Source organism: Urocitellus parryii, chromosome 2 (genome assembly GCF_045843805.1).
Source record: "Urocitellus parryii isolate mUroPar1 chromosome 2, mUroPar1.hap1, whole genome shotgun sequence".
In the NCBI taxonomy this organism is placed as follows: Eukaryota; Metazoa; Chordata; class Mammalia; order Rodentia; family Sciuridae; genus Urocitellus; species Urocitellus parryii.
Window position 1 is genome coordinate 196,789,213 of NC_135532.1, and position 21,926 is coordinate 196,811,138.

At 33.8% G+C, this 21,926-nt stretch overlaps 1 protein-coding gene across 1 annotated transcript in view; it reads left to right on the plus strand.

The window, feature by feature from the left end:
* Robo1 (roundabout guidance receptor 1) overlaps window positions 1-21,926 on the plus strand; it is a 381,357-nt gene that overhangs the window by 232,097 nt on the left and 127,334 nt on the right. The window contains exon 3 of the mRNA XM_077795033.1: window positions 12,303-12,460. Within this exon, the coding sequence (XP_077651159.1) occupies window positions 12,303-12,460 (158 nt within the window). The remainder of the gene's footprint in view (window positions 1-12,302; window positions 12,461-21,926) is intronic.

Sequence of the window (21,926 nt, forward strand, 5' to 3'; positions counted from 1 at the left end):
GTTTGGTAGAAACAGAAACACCTTTGAGTAAATAGAAAATAAAAAATAAATAAATAAAATAGCAGTCAAGAAAACAGAAGTTACAGCTGCTACTTTAGGAGAAATAAAACATTATACATTTGTTTAATTTACAAGAAATGTTGCTATTCCAACTGGGGTCTGTTAAAGGAGAAAAGTAATCCAAAGCTTGCCAGCATTGCAAAGAAACTCAGAGGTTTCTTTGTATTTTTTTTCCTCCCCTGAAGTTGCTAATAGTTTTATAGTTCCTTAAATTGCTTGTAGGATATATTTAAAAAAAAAAAAAAAAAACTGGTCAGCTAAGCTGGACTTAGGAACCATTTGTTCTTCATTAGAAGCAGAGACCTTAAACTCTCCAGAGAAAGCACACCCCCACCTTCCACCTCCCAATACATCTGACCTAGTTCTTGTTTGATTCCCATTTTGACTATTTATCATATTAAAACTATTCTTTGATCTGTAGACCTTAGATAATTTACCAAACTCAATAATTATAATAACTAATTATGTTTGGTTTGTATTGGTTTTCTGTAAATTTTATGATTAAAATATAACACATAGAAGAATCAGCTCCAATTATGAAATTTAACCAAAATTTTGTTCAAAGAAGTTAATTGCTGTTTATTTGTGAGTTGCCATATACACTGACATTTAGGTTGTGGCTGCAATTAAAACAGGGATGACTGGCCATCTTCTTGGAAGCCCATGACTTGATTAGTGGGAGTGGGGGCCTTGGTTAGGGGGTGGTGGTTACCAGGTAGGTACCCATAGGTTTCAAAGATGTACAGGCATAATGATTTTACATCATTCCAATTCTCACCATCCTCAATATGTCATTCCTAAAACTGGTTTGCCTAAAATGTCCTTGCTTCAGGATTCCCTTTTTCCCATCTTGACTTTCATTCTTTTACTTCATTCATTTTTACAAATGAAAGGCCATTCAGAGATTCAGATCTTTCTGTTGTGCACCTTTAGAGGTGTAAAAAGCCTAAGGGCAGCAAATATAGGAGCATGTGCCCTGTTCTTCAGTATCCCAGACAGCATGGACTGGGTGATCCATGAGCAAAAGTAACAGATCTCTCAAGTATATAAAATCATTTTGTATGAGGATAAAATTGGGTGGGAGTTGAGTGGAAATGAAAATTCACAGAGGAAAATGAACACTGTGAAATTTACAACTTTAAGAGGCTGTGCATATATAATGCTATTCCTTGGCATCCATTTCCCTTAGTATTCAGATTCTCCTATCCCTTAGATAAAACAGTATAGCATTTGCATAAAACCTACACATATCCTCCTATAGATTACTTATAATGCATAGTATAATGTAATGCTATGTAATAGTTTTATACTCTTTTATTTAGTGAATAACAACAGAGAGTGTACATTGTTTGGTACAAATGCAGGTTTTTTCTCCATATTTTTGATCTGCAGCTGGTTGAGTGTATGGATGCTAAACCTGGAGATGTGAAGGACCAAGTATATCTTTAAATGGGTAGAGTAGACATTGAATCACAATGGTCTTTATAGTTCATTGATGTACAGAATTATGAAGAGTCACAGAAGTTTTATTTTTTAACTCAGTGTCTATGATATGGAATAATCTAGAACTTTTGTAGGAGCCAACTTTGACCAGGGATTTTTAATTTTTTTTTTTAATTTTTCTCTTTCTCGCACTCTTTTTGTTGATAACCCTGGTTTTTTTGTTTGTTCATTTCTTGCATTTGAAGTAGTCTTTGAGGACATCTTAGGTTTGAGATTCCATAGCTGTGATAACTGCAGCAAACCACTTGGTAGTGTTTTCCCTGTGTCCGTTTTACAGAGCCCTACTCATCCCTCTGGTAGCTCATCATCAACTTTATGTCTAGTTTGATTTGTGGATCAGAACCCACCAACTTGACACGCATGAGCTCGTTACATTTGGATACAAGCATATCACAGTAGGCCAGGTGTTTGTGCTAATTCTTTGGCAAATTAAAGAAGTCCCTCTACCAGGCCATCATGGGTGAGGGTATTCTTCAGCGTCTTTGAAAACATAAGAACTTCGATCACACCTCCTGCAGAAGCCTCTCTTCTGTGTGAGCCAGGAGCTCCAGGGAGACAGCTAGAGCTTCTCCTGTTCTCAGAGCTGGCTATGGTCTTTCTGTTGTGTACCTTTAACCTGCCATTGTTAGTTGCAGTTGTTTGGCCATAAATAAACTCACCTGAGACTTTGAAGTTCAGGTGAGAACTGTGGAAGACCTGCTTTTTATAGCATGGGATTTCCCTCCATTGGAACCGTTCCACTTCCAAGATCTGATATAAAAATAAACACGTGCAAATAACATTTAAGAATGATTTGTGCTTCAAGATTTTTACTTTGATAGAGCCTTTTTTTTTTCTCCTTGAGTTAGTTTGTGTTCCATATTCGTTCTTTTGCTTCTACTACTTCCTGAGGATAAATAGGTTGTATATTTCATAAAAATACAGTTATCTGTAAAGATAGCATCACTGATAAGATTTGTAAAATGATTTGCTTTTCTACTAATTTAATCCCTAGTATCTTCAGTCAGGGCTTGTTAGTGTGATTCCAGTGCTCAGCAGAAGGGGGTCTTCAGCCTTGTCTGCCAAAGAAGCTGGAGGCTGCTGGGACTCTCCCAAGAGCTCTGTAGTTTGTTAAGGAAAAGGCAGCTCACACAGCTTCACAATTGCATGTTTGTTATGTTCCTTGGAGATTGAAAGCCCTGTTAGGTACTCCGCATTATTATGCTGAAGCCCTAGACAGTCTGTGATAGGGCAAGATACAAGGAATGAACAGATCCGAAAGTTATTATGTTCAGGAATAGTAATAGTGATATAGGGCAGATTGTCACCAATTAAAGACATTTTTGTCTAGATGATATGTCCCTGTGTGTGCTATTTAGACTTGGTGGTTTTTTTTTTTTTTTTCCTGCTCTCACCGAAATATTCCTTTGGGCTTGGGGAGGGAAATGTTTTAACTGGCAGCATTAATTATGCTGCACAAAGATGCACAAAGATACATTGGTGAGAACAGTTTTTTTTTTTTTTTAATCTAATAGCTATCTTCTCTGGTCCTTCACAATTGCTAGTGAGGTTTTAATGAGATCATTTTAAACTGTGAGAATGTTTCTCCCTTGAGATTGTTCTTTCCCTCCTATCCCCCAATAAAATCTGAAAACGGCCTTTAACCCTCCTCCTGGGCTTCAGAGGATGAAGGAGCACTTGTGTATATTCCCCCACCCCCAGCCACCTTTGTTCCCCAGCAAATGTTTTAAATTAGAAAACATTCTAATATTTTCAGGCACTTTTAAAAATATATGTGTTTATCAAAATAAAGTGTGAAAGCAGTTGTTGTGAGGATCTAATCTCATGCATGTCCAGTAGTTCAGACAACCTTGAGTCCTATCCTTCTCTCCTGACTGTGGGTCCTCATTTGCAGCTGGAGGTGGGAGTCAAAGTGAGGGAGGTTGTACAGAGATGGTATAAATTTGTGATTTTATGAGCTATCATAGTGCACAACTATTTTAAGGAATTATTTGAAATGCTAAGAATGACACTCCTCTGCACTTCAGTTTAAAGTGACAGAAATTCCTCAGCTGGATGTATTTTGAAATGTCCAGAAGTGGATTTCTCATGTCAGCCACCAAAGTCTTAAGTTCTAGAAGGCCAATAGAGTTTAGTGCTAAAAGTTCATATTGTTGCAGCCAACAGAATTCAGGCCCATTTCCAAATTTATCACTGGCTGACTGCATATTATACACCTGTAAAGGAGTTGGAGAAAAATATTCAACCTGTCCTAAGTCACTCCACCTAGGTATGAAATGAAAACAATAGTGGTCCTCACTGATTAGTTCACTATGAACATTAAAGGAGTTAGTACTCATACATCCCTTGGAACAGCACTGACACTTGGTATGAGCGCCATGAACGTGAGCTGTTGCACAGGTTACCTTGTTGTTGTTTCTTACTGGTGACTTTCCAGCCTTTTCTCAAGAACCGTTAGATCTGGATTCTCCCTCCTCCTCCATTGTGGAAGTGAAATGGCATCTCCTTCCATTCTTGCTTCCCTCTTCATTTCATTCACAGGACAGTCAGGACAAGCATTTAAATATGATAATTCCATCTTAAAATCACTTTGCTTAAGACTTCAGTGTGGGCTCTACCTTCTCTGTCAAACTCATGTCACACACATTGCTCTCCACCTGACTCACTACATAGGGTCGACATCTTTAAAATTTCCTTGAGTGTATCCCCTCAAACCAGATTATTTGCTTTGCCTGCAGTGTGCTTCCTTGGGATGTTTTCCCTATTTCTCAGGCTTCAGCTTAGTTGTTCCTTCCTCAGGGTGCCTTACTTCCTATCTAAATTATGTTTCTTATAATTCTTATCCTTTTCCTTCATGGCATGTATCGTAATCCTGTCTTTGTGCTTGGGTTAACTTGAATATTGTCTGTTTACCCCCACAGTACAGACCTCAAGGACCATGAGCATAGGACTCATGCCAAGTTAAGCCACGTTTCATACCCAGTACGCAACATGTAGAAACTGTATTTTAAGCTTTCTCTGATGTATGCTGTGTCTTGTGTCTTGTGGACATTGTTCAGGGTACTGGAGATACAGAGGTGATAAAGACAACCCTGTTCTCATGGACCTGACCTTCAGATACAAAGAGCTGGGCAATAAATACAGAAGTATAGTCTTTTGATAGAGGACTCTCTCAGGGCAGGGTGCTAAATGTAAAAGAAAGAATGCATGCCTGTCCTGCTCCTAATCAGGGTCCCATAGCTCAGATATCTCATTTTGTCTGTGTTTTTTTAACCCTGCTGGGCTACTCCTGAATGTGACTTTTGCTCTGGCACTTAGAAACCCTCATCAATAGCATTCTTTGTCCTCCTTTCCATTTGTACTGGCAGCTGAAAAATTTGGCAATTCCTTACATAGTGACTAATGGCAATACTTCTTTGCAGATGTAATGCACCATAAAAATGGCAAGTCCTGTACAAACATTAAATAATTAGTTTTCATAATAACCCTATCAAGATAGAGTGTAAAAACTCTCTGTTTTGTATGGAAATAACTGAGTCATTATGAATATACTAACTAGAGTCACAGAATAGTGGAAGAATTTGTTGTGATTCTGAAATTCTTGACTTCTGTTTTCTAACTCATTCATGATTACAACAGTAGAGGAACCTAATTGTTTTCTGTAAATTTTGCATTTTTTCATTAATAAATCCATTTTACTTACAATTTACATCCAAAAGTGTAAAATGCAAACATCTACTAAGTTACTGGCATCTTTAAAGTCAGGCGTATAATTCTACCTATTGGACTTAATTTGGTGTTACATTTTTTTATGATCTCAAGGTGTTCAAGTCTGCTGAATATTAACTGTTTGAATGTTGATTCTTACTAATGTCTACTTTTCTCTGGAATATGTGACAGTCTTTAACTTACATACAGGATGCCAAACTTTTGTTTGTTTTCATGACTTAGTGACACTGTAATAAACACTAGGGACTATGCTCTACTGTATGCAATGAAGGAAGTGTCACAATGGCACCCATGTTTCTGCACAATGGAAATGTGGCTTCAAATTAGACCAAATCTGGAAGTAAGTCTAAACAAAAGGACTAGGGGTGGGTCTGGAATGTAGCTCAATATTAGAGTGCTTGCTTAGTATGCGCCAGGCCTTAGATTCCATTTTCACTATTGCAAAGAAACAAAGAACAAGACTGGCTGTGACATACCCTCACTGTCATAGCCCAGCAGAAAAACAGCTCATACAACCATGTTTAAGTGAGCTGCTCTGCTGTTATACCTCATATAAAGAAACAAATTAGGGGCTGGGGATGTGGCTCAAGTGGTAGCGCGCTCGCCTGGCATGCGTGCGGCCCGGGTTCGATCCTCAGCACCACATACCAACAAAGATGTTGTGTCCGCCGAGAACTAAAAAATAAATATTAAAAATTCTCTCTCTCTCTCTCTCTCTCTCTCTCTCTCTCTCTCTCTCTCTCTCCTCTCTCACTCTCTCTTTAAAAAAAAAAAAAAAAGAAACAAATTACACTGGCTTCCTTTATTCTCGTAATAGCATCTCTTTCCATTTGCAATAGTTTGTATTCGCTGTTCTCTAAGGTTGAGTGATGTTTGACATCTATCCCTCTTATATGACTTTCAGAATGTGTAATTTTTGAGTTAAAAAAAAAGTACTGCTTTCCTAGGATAAAGCATAAGAGGTTTGTGAAACCTTCAAAACTTCTGGTAGTTAAGAAAATAATTGCTTCCCCCATTCTCCCAGCATATTTTCTTTCACAGTCTTAACCAAAGTATAATTTAAGGTTTTAAAATAAAGTGGCATTCTATAAAAAACACTAGTAGAAGATGACATAGTTATTGAAGAATATTCAAAGAATATTCAATCTCAAATTTTAAAAAGTATATGTGTTTTCTTTAGGAAATAATCATTATTAAATCATAACTTCTTAATGATGTCTACATGTATCATTTTAAAAAATTATTGGTTCTTTTTAGTTATATATGACAATATAATTTATTTTGACATAATTATAAGAGCATGGGCTATAATTTGTTCTAATTCAGTCCCCCTTAATTCTTCTTCCCATTCCTTCTTCCCACCTCCTGTTCCCTTGCCCCCCTACTCTACTGATCTTTTTGCTCTTATAGTTTTTTTTTTTTTAACTATTATCTTGTAGATGTGCATGATCATGAGAGTCACTGTGGTATATTTATACATGTACATAGGAACGTTAGGTCAGATTCACACTAATGTCTTTCCCTATCCCATTCCTTTTCCCTTCTCTTCATTCCTCATTGGTAGACAATGGAGTGATCCACTGATCTTTCTTCTATGTTTTCTTTTTTTTTTTACCACCCCACCTCATGAGTTTCCACATATCAGAGAAAACATGCAACCTGTGACTTTTTAGGACTCACTTATTTTACTTAGAACAATATTCTCCAGTTCCATCCATTTACCAACAAATTTCATAAAGTCATTCTTCTTTATGGCCAAGTAAGATTCCGTTGTGTATATATACACTGCATTTTCTTTATCCGTTCATCTGTTGAAAGGCACCTAGGGTATACTCATACATTGTTGGTGGGTCTGCAAATTGTTCAGTCATTCTGGAAAACAGTAGGTATGTTCCTGAAAAATCTAGGAATGGAAACACCATTTGACCTAGTTATCCTACTCCATGATATATATCCAAAGGATTTAAAATCAGCCTACTATCATCCTGCAGCCACATTAATGTTTACAGCAGCACAATTCATAATAGCTAAGCTATGGAGCCAACCTAGGTGCCTTTCAGTAGATGCATGCATTATTTTAAAAAACAAATTTCTTAGCCTTAGAAGATGATGGTGTAAGGTAAATGAATAACACTTCTCAGAATATAATTTTAAATGTGATTATTTAGTTTGCATTTCTAATGGGTTCGCTTTCTGTACATTTGTATTCTTGTTGAAATATTTTTAAAAGATTGGAATTATTCAAGAAATTTGAAGAAGTTTTTAGCACATGGTTCATATATGTTCATAGGAATATTAGCATAAATGGCAACAACTACAATGTAAGAATGCAAATAATGCTTGTAAAAATGCTTGTACTTTCTTATCCAGCTCCCAAACATATATGTGAATTCAGAATAATCTGCAACAAAATCCTGTTGCATTGCCCTTTCCCTACAAGGTGTATATTAAGATTTTTTTTTTTTACAAATATCAGCATTTAACATGTATTTCACTGCAAGGGAAATGCAAGAATTGTAGCATAACTGTCAGGCACAAAAAATGTGCCCAATGTATATTTTAAATGAGAGAGAATTATAGTTATTTTGAAATTAATTGGCATTTCTTCTTATCAACATGTAAATTGGAATTCAGACAGAGAACTAAAAGGATTATAAAAATGACTAACATATTCTCTACTAAAATTAAGGACTAGGTATATGCTTAATAATTTTAAAAATAATTATATGACACATTGTAGTAGAAGCATACTAAATATCTATAGAGTTGTCTTTAGGAATATACTTCATTTATTTTCTTTTCCAATAAACTCTGTGCTTTTTAAGGGTTTCATTGATTTTTTTCTCTTCCTAGTCAACAAGTTTACTATTTGCTGCAGGGTTGCATTCATGAGGTAGTTTGTAAAGCAGAAAAAAAAATCCAAGACTGTGTTATTATCTCCCTTTGTTTTCCCCAAGATACCTACTGATAATTAAATGCCCATATTTAATTAAAATGATTATTATTGTACAGTCTGTTCATTTTGTGGTAAAATATGAGTCATTGATAATAAGTAACACATCATGTGTATTCTGAATAATGAATTCTGATTCCCAATATGCTGTGAATGTCAAGTATCTTCTTCCAAACATGGAAAATCTGAGAAAATTCAAGAATGCAGAATAAGATAAACATATGACTATCAAGAGGGAAATTTCTCACTTAATTTCTGTTCCATTGGAAAGAGATTGAAATACTAATTATGTCATATACTTGTGTACTTAGAATTGTGAACTCTGTGTTAAGACCAGATAGGTAGACAACTAGAGATCTGAATTCTAACTAGAGATCTGGTCATACTAGAGACCTGAATTCTAACTTGGCCACTAAGTTTTTAAATATTCCTCATTGTGTAATGAAACTAATAAACTCATTTTATCATAAGCTTGTTCTGGGGATTAAGTAATTTGATACTTAGTATGGTTTCTTATACAGTAAACATTCATTAAACATCCACCATCATTAACATTATTATTTTGCTAAATCATCTTCATCATTTTTATTACCTTTGTGACATGTTCATCTACCCATGAAAGTTCTTAGTTTATTAATTTCTAAAACAGAAAATTTGTACCACATACTCCTGAGGCTCCTAAGTGCAATGAGATGCTATGTTTCATGAAGTTGAATGCATTATAGTTTGCAGATGTTGAACACATGATTAGGGGACAAGATTAACTTGAGGAGCACTTGAGCCCATCAAGACTGGATAAAGTTATGAGACCCTGGTGCAGCGATGTACAGACATCATAGGACAAGCCTTCTGTGGTGGTGCTGTGAACCACATTGGATCAAATCCATTAGAAACACAATGTGTTTGATCAGAGAAATGTTTTGTACAGGACAATGAGGACATGGTTAGAAAGCCAAGGATACTGCACAGGAAATAAGGATACCTGTGTTTTCCTCTTGTCTTTTTTCAGACAAATCACATAGGCTAGCAAGTGGCAATTTCCTGACACTCCATTATATCTAGTTTGGGGATGAATTTGATATTGTCAGCTACTATATTGTTCTATAATGTTTCATTTCTTTCAGTTCTAACTTTTTATAATGTTCCTACAGAATGTTTTAATAAATTAATGCCTCCATTGTTTTTGGAACAGTTTACGTTTACATATTATTTTCTACTTTTCCTCTTATCTTAGCATTACACAGATAGGTTTCTAGCACACCACCAATATTTTTCTTTTCTGATAAAAAGCTTTTACTATTTTCAAATTGTATTAAAATCGGTATAAATCTTCTCAGAAAGATAAATGATTAGATTTTGTTTTTTCTGTTTAACAAAGGAAAAAATGGAAATAATTTGAGCTGTGTTATATGCACTAGCTTGTACCCATAAAACTTCATAAATATGGAAGAAATATAATCTGGTTACAATATTAGAATGACTATGTCTTAACACCTTCTTAGGTGACATGTACTTGAATATACTATGTATGTTATTTACTCTTTTTCAAATTAATAGTGAGACCTTTTTAAAAAAATATAGTCCCAAATTAAAAATTAAAATTTAATTTTTTATACTGTTAAAATTGAGAAACATTACAAAATATAGACTGATTATGATAAATGTTAGAGAAGGAAATGAGAGATGTTTAAAAAGATCTGAATTTGGGTCTACATATGGATGTTAAAATTTTTTCTTCCATACTGCTGCCAATTGCATAGATTTTATTTTTATTTTAATGAATTAAATATACACATGTGTTAAGAAAATTCAACAATTTAACTAAGGCTTCATATCATTTTATAATGTGACACATACCATTTTTTCTCAAAAGAAAATGTTCAGGGCAAGTATAATAAGAAAGAAATACTGCTTTTATGAAAAAGAGGAGAAAAATCTTAAATTCATAGTTTTATGCAGAATTGCCTGTAGCCATAGGCAGTGCTAGAGTTTTATGCTTTACAGCTGCAAAAATAATTACATGAGCATTATCTAAGCAACAATCTTTAATGGATTACATTTTGTTAGCTTTTCATTATATACTGTAAAAGTCCCAATAACATAATAAATGAAAAAATAGCTTGATTTATCTGACATAGCCCTTTGATATTTTGCAAGACATTTTATTATTCATTGGTTTATTTGAGATGTGATCTCAATTTGTAAATAAGATATAGTATTACCAAGTTGGGTTAAAGCCTAACAAATTGAAAAATTGTGCAAATTATTTACTTTTACTTGAAAAATATTTTAGTTTGGGTATTTCTGGGGTGTTAAAGCTTTTCAGATGTGTTATCATAGATTAATAATTTTATCCAGCAAAACATACATGTTGCTTGTTAAGGTTAACTCATTTGCTTGTTTTATAAAATTTAAATTTTTTGTAGTACATTCTTTAACATGTAATAATAGTCTAAGCTTATAAATAATGAAATTCTTAATAGTCTGGTTTTCTTAAATTATGTGGTAAAGGTAGCTAGAGTTTTTATTTCAACAAATCTTACTTTTTTGTCTATATTTTATTGATAGTGTATAATTTATTAATAGTGTATGATGTTAGAATCACAACAGCTTGGTACAGTCATATTTCCTTGTCTTTTTTTCTTTTACTATTTTTCCAAAGATAGTGAAGCAAGTATTTTCCAGGCATTAGCATAATCATAGTCTGCCCAAATTGTCTCAATATTTTAATTAAAGAACTGCTTTTAGTATGTGCTATGGCTTACTAAGATATATGCATGTGTTCAGTTGGTATAGAGGAACAAAATTCAAGAAATGAAATAGGAAAATAGAGCCTTTGGAAACCCTATTAATTTGAGGCTTTGAAACTAAAATTTAAGAGTAATGTTTGAAATACTGGTTTGAGTATAAGTTTTTCACATTGTAGTGCTTCATCTGTGAAAACATTTTTAAATGCCATTAGGATGGAAAGACATCCATTCCAATGTACAATTGTAGTATCAAATCTACAATGCAATTTATTTTAAAAGATAAATAATCTTTATCATAATGTATATCTTAATATACCTATAAACATTTTAAGCACTGTCTTAAATTGAGCTTCTACAATGGGTCACATTCTGTTACACCCAGGATCAAGGATTTGAAGATGGGGAAGTTAACTATTCATTAGACCTCAGTGAAGTATATATTCCATATCAGTTTTGTAAATTGGGAAACAGAGATCATCAAGAATGTGTTCAAGAAATACACGTTTAGCAAACAACAGAGTTGTGATTTAGGACTTACTGATGCCAGCTAATTTGAGATGGTTCGATGGATGTTATCAAGATACTGAGGACAATTTTACCATATGAAGTATTCATGAATACATATTGTTTTAATTTTTCACATTTTATTCCTATAGTCACAAAGTGAATAACACTGCTTATCTTATAGCAGCTTAATACTGTATTCCTATCCAGTTGAGATTACAGTAATGAATTGTTCACGCCTCTAAACTATAGGGTTGACACTATATAAGTTAATAATATCTTTCATTTTTTATTAATGTATACATTTAAGTTATAATGATAATATAATCTTGAACATTAATTTGAGGTATCTGTAACATCTTTCAATTAATAATACTTAGAATTATCTTCATTTTCCTTTTAATATTTTGTTTGTATGTATACATAATTTATTTAACTGTAGAGAGCATCATCTTGATAAGTAAAAGGAACTATAATCATTAGCATCTGGAAAGAAAAAATAAAGGAGGTAGACAGCAAAGAAATGGAAGTTAAAATGAACTCAAATGCTAACTGTGAAGGCACTAGGCCCCAGACTACATTCACCCACAGGCCTTTGGAGAATGTCAGATTACCCCTCCTGTGCATGCTAAGGCCAAATATCTTTATTACATTGAAGTTGTCTGTAAGTAGGTATTCTTCAAGCTGCATTGTGATAGCTAATAGTAGTAATTTATTATAGTAAATGTCTCTTTCGCTGAAGTGCAGAGATAAGGATTGCATGTGTCACTATTGAGTACGATGATTTATTTTTGTTCCTACAGTACTACGGGATGACTTCAGACAAAACCCCTCCGATGTTATGGTGGCAGTAGGGGAGCCTGCTGTCATGGAATGCCAGCCTCCACGAGGCCATCCGGAGCCCACCATCTCCTGGAAGAAGGATGGCTCTCCGCTGGATGACAAAGATGAAAGAATAACTGTGAGTACTTAACCAATAGCAGGACCATCTTCAGGTTTGACTGTACACATCTTCACCCTGCTCCACAAAGCAGGTTCTTAGGTGAAGACTAGCATTAGCTCTCATTTTTCAATTCTTCCTTAAAATAAATATATTTCAATTCTCTCTCTGTAGACATGAAAATAAGTGAAGAAAATGCACGCACGGTGTTTAGTTTAAAGATCAGTAAAAGTGAAACTATAATTTCAATTTTAATGTCTTGGAGTTAACACTTTTATGTAGACTTAATTATTATTGTAACTCAGGGCTTATAACATTTCCACGTATTACCATTAAAAGTGTTTCTCATAAAATTTTTAGTTATGTAGTATGTTTCCAGGAGGTCTCCTAAGTCACTTTAGGATTTTTTAGATCTCTGTCTCTTTTTAAAATTGCTTTTCTGTTCCATAGAGTTTGATATTGTTTCTGAGAAGTAAAATCTCATTCGTCATGAGGGTTAATGATGAATTTATCTCATGAAAGAAAACTGTGAGAGTAGGTGATTGAATTTTGAGTTCCTGCTCTGATCTAAGTAGAGAATTACATGATATGTAGTAGGTTGTGTGTTTTCTTCTTGATAGCAGCGCTTCTGTGTGACTTCATTGCTTGTTCTGTAGTGGTAGGTGTTCACTAACACACCTCCATCAACCAAGTTTTCATTGATTCTATGATTGTAAAATATTACCCTTTACCCTTTTCCTTTTTTTCTGCATGCGCTGATATCTGTCCATTGTGAATTCATTTACCAAGAATCAAAGTTCCCTAGGAGAATATGTGTGTGAGTAAAGGTCACTGCTAAAGTTGAAGAACACAGCTATAACATAAATCTTTTAAATGCCTGCACTATTTCTGCACAACCAGCTAACTGACGAGTGTGCTAATTAAATAGGAGGAAAGAAGAGAAGGTTGTGGCGAAGTTTTAGGGACCTTAAAAGACAATCAAGCATTTTTTTTTCTGCACTGATTTGAATTAAAATAAGCCTCAGGGGATTTTTGAAATTCTAGGGACTGGGGTGAGGATGACTCAGCTCTGCATTTAAGAGGTGTTGAAAAGTCACATGTCAAAGTGAAAACTACATGTGGAAAAGTTGGTTATGGGAAATGAAGCCCATAGCACAGGGGAATAGAGGGTGTAGGAACAAATGCTTCTCTTGTTAGTGATAACAAATTCCTTTTGGGTTTATGCACAATTAAGATAAGAATATTCTATCCTTAAACATGTATTCCAGATCATTTAATGATCATCATCTGTAATTCCCATTTCTCTGCCTTAATAATTCAAACACATTGAAACCATTATTGTCCCTGATTTCCCTTATGTCTTTCCTGATTGCCTATTTGTTTTCAATATAAATTAATGACAAAATTCTCAATGCCCCGGATGTATCATTAGACCAAAATTGGTGAGTGCCCTTGTGGAGTTTACATTCTAAAAGTGTATATACAGACAATACTAATTAAATGTTATACATAGTATGATACAGTATAATGAGTCCTGGAAAAATAAAGGAGTCAATAGATAGAGGGATTCATTAGAGGTCCAGTAGGATTGAAATTTTCAATAGCCCGATCAGAGAATGTCTCATATAAAAAAAATGGAAAAAAAAAATGAGGAAGGAAACTCTACAAGTTTCAGGGAAAAAAGTGTTCTTGGCAGACAAAGCAGAACATTCAAATACCTTAAGGTGAGGTGCAACTAACACTGTCACTAAAGTGCTGAGTTAGTGTGGGTTGAATGGAGGGAACAACAGAGAGATTTGTAGGAGATAGTGTCATGTGGGGACTTTATAGTCATTGTGAATAATTCAGCTTTTCTTCTAAGTAAAATGGGAAGAATCAGAGGTTTCTCAGAAAAAGCCTTTGCTATCTCCAGAACACACAGAAGGTGGCAATGTCAGAGGCAGGAAAGCCAGGTGGGAGTTTTGTTAATCAGGGCAAGAGGGAAATGATGGTTTTAACTGGTCTGCTAGGAATGGAGGTTGTGAGGAGTGATTAGAGTCAACATAAACTGAGAAGCAACAGCCAACAGTATTTGCTAATGGATTAGATATGGCTTATGGAAAAAAAGAAAAGTCAAGCATTGCCTTCATTGATTGGCCTGGGTAGTGAAAAGGTGCAGACATCTTTTTTTTAATATAACTTTATTTATTTATTTATTTTTATGTGGTGCTGAAGATCAAATCCAGGGCCTTGCATATGCGAAGTGAGCGCTCTACTGCTGAGCCATAAACCCATTCCCTTGACGTTATTAACAGTCATGCAGATTATAGAAGAAGAGATTTGGGGCAGGACATACCAGGGGTTGTTTTTGACAAGAGAATTTTGAAATACTTATACATATCCAAGTCAAATGGGCAGTTGGATATATAAATCAGAAATTCAGAGTTGAGGTTGAGGCAGGAGAAAAAATTAAGTTGTGGTAGATATGTGAGTACTCATTCCTATGTCATCCTCCCTGTCTCCTGAGATCTTGAGCAGACCTAATTGACTATTTCAGATTTATGGGCTCTAAGTGAAAAATAAAGAAATTTTCAGTAGTTGAGTGAAACCAGGAATGCTCTTCTTCACTGCTCTGCAAACAGGGAAGCCACATGTTTTAGGTGGAGCAGCTACAACATAGAGGACACTTTGAGAGCTTCAGCCCCTGAATTATGTGCAGCAGAGCTTTTGCCCCACCTCTATCTTCTGTGATCAACATGAGGAATGAATGAGCAACAAATTGTTGCTGTATTAAATCATTGAGAATTTCTTACCTCAGTATAATGCAGCCAATCATGATGAATTTGCAACTCATCAGTGTATATACATCATTTGGAGACTGAAATTATCCAGGGAGTGGTTATGCATAGAAAGAAAGAGATCTAAGACCACGCTCTCAGGGAGTAGAGGCAGAAAGAACAGCAGAAACTGAGAAGGATTAGTCAATGAGAAAGGAAGAAAACCAGAGGGCAGCCACCAATATTGCATTTTAAGGAGGTATCAGCAGTAATTGAGTCAACTGTAGCTGGTAGTAATATGAAGATTGGTAATTAACCATGGGAATTATTGACTTTGTGGTCAATCATGGATGACCCTTCTTATGCTGTTATCTCATAAATTATATAAAAATAAAAGTGATTGTAATCTCATATGTTAAAAAGGTTCATGTTAATTTTGAAGGATGTTTTGTGGGTGCATCTGTGTGTATTAGTTTTTTGTAACATTCACAGTTTAAACTGCTGTAGTAAATCTGATTTTTTAAAAAATCTTGGAATGTCCTACTGTATCATATATTGAATGAGACAAAATTTCATGGTTTATGTGAAAATGCTTAATTTATTATAATACCTTTACTTACTTTTGCTGTCTGGAAGGATGCTATCTTCTAATTTAAAAAGCATCAGTCCCCAGTCACATGAGTAGCGTGAAGTCAATGTAGGAATCACTTCTAATCGGGAATCAAACAATTTAGAGTTGTAATAACCTATGACTATGAAACGATGGCAGGATGAGAATGTATAAATAATTTTTAAAAATCATTTGAATGCTGCCAAAATGATGATCCACTATAGTGTTCCATATGCCAGGAAGTTGTAACATCTGAAACTTTTACTATTTCTGTGACCATCTGTGTGTTTTGTATAAATTATGACTGTTGAACTGATAAAACACTAGAGGTAGAAAGCACATTTATACATTTGGGGAAATGAATAGATTAAAAACCGGCAGTTTGGTTTCAAAGTCAGTGTTTTTATTTGGATCAAAATTGTTGTTTGCTTTCTTTTCCTCCTTTAGGCAAAACTAAAATTGAGTATTTCAAACTTAGATCATAAATGGAATGCTTGAAATTTTTTTCTAATACTTCAAAAAATTGAAAATAAATTCTTAGGAGATGTTGGTTACAGATACTTTATGTGAGTCTTTTTTCCCAAGCTTTGTATTCAAATGATTGTTTTTATTTCTGTTACTAGTGTACTTTGCCAAATGTGTTGAGTACGAATGAACAGAAGATTAAAGCCCATTACATTTTTATGAAAGGCAATTGAAAATTGCATGGTTATTGCTACAGTTTTTGTTATAGGAATTTCTAGAGTTCTTTAATGTGGTGACTTTCTTTGTTGAAAATTTGAAGTACACATCTCCCAGCTGTGAGAACAAAGACACACCCTGCAAAAAGGGGAAATATGTAATTGAATTGTAGCTGCACCTGTATTTTTGATATTCTTAAGTCATTTCTTTCTACATTGGCTTGGATTCTGAGCCAAATTTTAGGTCCATGATGATTATAAACCAAGAATATATAAATCACCTTTTCTTATTCCTCTACATGACAAGAGGATCTTTTAAAACCCTTCTGGCATGCTTTTCTTAGAATAAAAGATGTCTTAAATAATATTTGCCTCTAGTTGTTTCTTAGACATGAATATTTACATTTATAGTTAGAAACAGAAGTAGTTTAACTTAGAGACTAGTTTCAGTTGACTTACTTCATGTGTTTGCAACTTAGAATAAATGATATTTCATCAGTAGAGATGAATCAGAGGAATAAAGTCTTCCTTTTTGATGTACAAAAGCATTCCTATGAATGGCACAAGAAGGAATGTGCTTCTTTTATTGAACTACATTTTGGAAATATTGTATTTAAGTTCAAGATATTTTGTAGGAGTGCAAAAAAGAGAATGATAATATTAAAAAAATAGTGCACAATATTTTCCTGCTCAATCAAAAAATGAAAATTACTCTTGAATTAAGTAAAAAGTTAAATTTACTATAAAGTTGACATGACAAATATTTTCCTAGATTATAAAAGGTTGTAAATATTCATGATGATGGTCACTTACAGGATTAGGTAGAATAAAGGTTGATATGTAGATTATTAAAGGCCCAAGGAAACCTTCAGTATAATTTTGGATTTCTAAAAAGAATGAGAGATAAATTGTCAGATAAATAATGAAAGTTTTGGAATTAGTGAAGAGAGGAAAAATATACTCATGGTAAAAACATTGTTAAGAGGTATAAAGTTTATTAAAATTTGTAACTTATTTTACAATTGTTGCATGGTTATTAGTATGGTTATGTTAATAAAAAAGTCAGTTTGTTTTACATTAGTGCAGTTATGGAGAGATTCCAACACAATTTCATAATGTCTCCAGACATCAGTTTGGTATTCTGTCTGTTGAGCTTCTATAAAGCTAATGCTCTAGTGGTAGCTACAGGAATTGCAGGCTTAGATAAGGAAGGAAATTGTCAATTTGCTATGGAGGATAGCTTATAAAAATTTTATTTCCTTGATTTTTAGATGCATAATAAATGTATTTATAAACTAAAATATTAAGGTACCCAATGGCATCCACATGACAATTAATGAAACAAGAGCAACTGTGGTCAGCTGTCCATATCTGTGGCCTCTATATCCATAGACTCAACCATCCACATGTTGAACATATTCAGAAACAAAAAAAAGGGGGGGGGATTTGTAATGATCATATACAGATTTTTTCTTATCATAATTTCCTAAACAATACAATATAATAACTGTGTACCTGACATTTATAATGTATTAAGCATTGTAAGCAATAGAAGATTTAAAGTATAGAGGAAGTTATGCATAATATGTATGTGGTACTCCACCAATTTGAGCCTTCACAGATTTTGGTATCTGAGATGGGTCTTGGGACCAATCCCTCACAGACACTGTAGAACAAACATATGTTAACATATAATAAATGTGAGATAGCAAATTTATACCACTGTATCAATAAAACAAAATGATAGTTGTATGTATTTATGTGTAAGATCTGATAATTGGTGAATAGAAATTAAACATTTTTAAAAAGTTAAGTGAATATTGATAGAAATAATAATACTTTCTCAACACTTGGTACTTAATACCTATGAAATGTTTATTGAATGTTGCAAGTTAACATTTCAAAGCTTGTATTCAGCACTTCTATTTAAATATATCACATAAATGAATTTGAAAAGTACTTCATTTTTAACCTAAAATTTTCCAAACACGTGTAAAGCTTTAGAAACAGTTATTGTACGAACATCAATAATGTAATAGCTATTATGTATTTGAGAATTTACTGCATATTTAATGTTTTATATTATCTCATTTCATTTACTTGATTACTTAATGAATAAGCTATTTTATTTCCAGTTGTGCATAGTTACCTCACAATTCAGTTTCCCTGGGAAAACAAGATGTTAGTGGTAAGATGTTGGTGGTAGTAGGAACTTGACGTACCACTTCTTATGTGCTAAGCCCCATTCAGATCATTCTGTGTACATATTGACATGTTTAACCTAAAGACACCACTGTCAGAGAAAGTTTGCTAGTGCATTAGCTGATTCCAAGTTGATTTGTAGGAGAGAGGGACAACAATTTGGGAACTAGTTTTGCTTGTTGATAACACTTTCTACAGGGTCCTATAGATTTTGCTACATACATGATGATTTTGATAGGCTGTCAATGTAAATTTCAACTCAGGATAACTATATCTCTTAGCTTCCACTATAAAATATTGTCTTTTATTTGAAAGGGTATGGAGATGTCATGGTAATCTTGAAATCGGGCTTGTTAATTTCAATAATTAGTTCATATTATCTCCAGTAATGAAATCTTGTAGCATAACAAAGATCTATAAAATTTGGTAAGTTTGGTAATTTCTCAAAAGATGGCACAGGAGTCGTCAAATTCAACCTAAGATTATAGCTCAGATAAACTGAAATTATTTATTCTAAAGACTAGGAGTTTTACCTAAAAAATTATTAGAGATTATATACAGAGGATAATAATTGTTTCCCATTTGGCAATTAGGGAAAGAAAAATTGATATCCGAAATGATATTGTGAATCAATAAGTGATTCAACTGAATTTACATTTTAGTTAGCAGTCCAAGCTGTGGAGCAACAAGCTTCTTAAAGCACCAGTTGCACACATTTTGAAAGTTATGGCTGAAAGGATTAAGCAATTATGAGAAATTATCTAATAAATAGGAAGTTAATTTAGAGAAAAAATTAATTGATTTAGTGGTTTGGTAATTTTGTGTAGATTCAATAAAACATAGTAGATACAAAACAGTGTACATGGTAAGTTTTGCCTGGACTCAATTATGAAATTCTAGGATGATTTTCTTCATAATGACTCTGTCATTTTTTTCTGATGATTTTATTTTAGTATTAAAAAGGACAGCTTGAAAGACATTAGTCTTTTCATGTTTGAAATTCTTATCAGGCATAATAACCCTTTGTGACATAAACATTTTTGAATGATTTGTATTATTCTTTTGAGATAAGCTGTCTTTGAATTTTTTTACTATTCTTCCTGCCTGTCCTTAAAGCAGTCTTAGGTGTTTTACTTGATTAAGAAAAAATAATTTAGATGGTAGGGAAATGATCTTTTATAAGTTATTTATTTCCATGAAATCTATAGTTCAAATTAAACCATTTTGGGGGGCAATTTTATCTACTTGTAACTTTTTCCCGTCCTTTCTGGATCCTGTGTATCTTTGCAAGTTTCTTTGATTTCCCTTGTTGGTGTGATATTTTGGTAAAAAGCAGCTGACTCATATCCCATCCAAATCCCCAGTGTCCTCCCGATCCTTCACAAATTTGGCATTCAGCCCACTCCTTGCCAATTGCTTCCTTTCCCCCCAATTCCCACATGTCTCCCTCCTAAACCATCTGCTCCTCCTTCCTTCCTTCGATTAGTGCTTTCATCTGGTCTTCCAATTTCTTTCATTGTTCAGTGTCTGTAGCTTCCTTTCCTTCTCCTCTTCCCTAGAGGAAATGAACACACTTTATGCAGCTGATGTCATGGAGCTCCTCTTCCCTGAGAAGTTAAATTTGCTTTCCTGCAAAATAAATAAGTAGTTCTGTTGTGTGAAGGTCAAAGGAAACTGAGGGGGCAATAAACCAGAAGTAGATTTTTTCCCCCTGTGTGTCTTACAAAAAAAGGTCACATTATATATTTTATATCTTATAAAGAGTTAAATTTTAAATTAAGTGTTTTTAAATATAAGTGTAAGTTAAACTAACATAATTCTTGTATATCAGTAACAACAGGAAGAAATGAGTTAAAAAATGAATTTATTTCTTACCCTGAATTTTTAAAATTCATAACTGAAAACACTAGATTAATAGAATACAGCAGAGGCTTGCACATTATAACACTGCGTTATAAGGTTTTCACATCTGTTAAATGTATAATCTTAAGAAAGTCATTTGAACTCCATGCATTTCATTGTTTGCATCTGCCAAGTAAATTGCCTAATAGCTTACCTAGCTATTATAGGAATACAATGAGAAAATACATGCAATTGTAACACACTCTCTACATATTAGTAATGAGTTCTCTGGGTTAGTAATGCAGTATGAGCTCCATTATGTATTTGGTCATCAAAAACTTGATGGAGAAGGAAAATCAGGAATATTTGTACCATAATAATTCCAAATATCCCACATAAGCAAGATCATTTGAATGTATATGAAAATAAATCCAGCATTATATCTCCTCTCTCCTTGTTTGTATCTATATGTGATCCACAACTGTAAGAGTATTTCCAGTTTTCACAGAATCACCATGGGTGAATATTATGAGTAATTAAAGAATTTAGACTACTGTTAAAATGAAGAAATTGTTTTAAGTTCTGTGTTCACCATTGTTGTGCAATGAAATAGTCAACTGGTGATTCCACAAGGGAATTAAGCCCTAATGCTCTAAGGCATCCATGGTGTTATGAATCAACTCTTTTCCCATGAGTCTAGAACATTTTAGTTATGAACCATCCTTAAGGGAATTGAGAAATTTTGTGATTCAGATGAGAAAGGCTGGTTTATCTTCCCAAGGAACACCCTGAACCTTACCACAAATTCATAAATCTACTTAAATAATTGCATATACACTTATCATGTCTGGACACTAAAACCAGAAAAACATAAATGCAAGCATTCCTTACTTAGTTGAGAAGCCAAAGCACTCTTTGAAAAGATGATAATGAACTAAGGCATTCTCAGTTGTAGCACACAAGTTAATTTAGATCACAGTACAATTATTAATATAATTCTGATGAGCATTTGATGGTTACTCTAGTTTTTCATTATTCATTTACTAGATGTGCATGTACAGACTTGGATATCAGAGCTTCACAGATTTATGAAAGTCTTTTTTTTTTGCACATGCTATTCTATATGCCTAGAATATTCTGCCTCCTCCACCCCTTTGTCTAATTCACTCATTTTTCAAGTTCCAACTTAAAGGTATTGTCTTCAGGAGAATGTTCTACTGAGTCCTACCACAGTTACTTTTTTTTTTTTTTTGCCAAGTATTTTACTTCTAATGTGTTTAAATCATGATGTATACATTACTTATCTAACCATGCCTAAGACACATTTCAGGGCAAGCTGTATTTCTTGTATGTGTCTTATGGTAGGAGCTCAATATATATATAATTTCTTGAGAAAA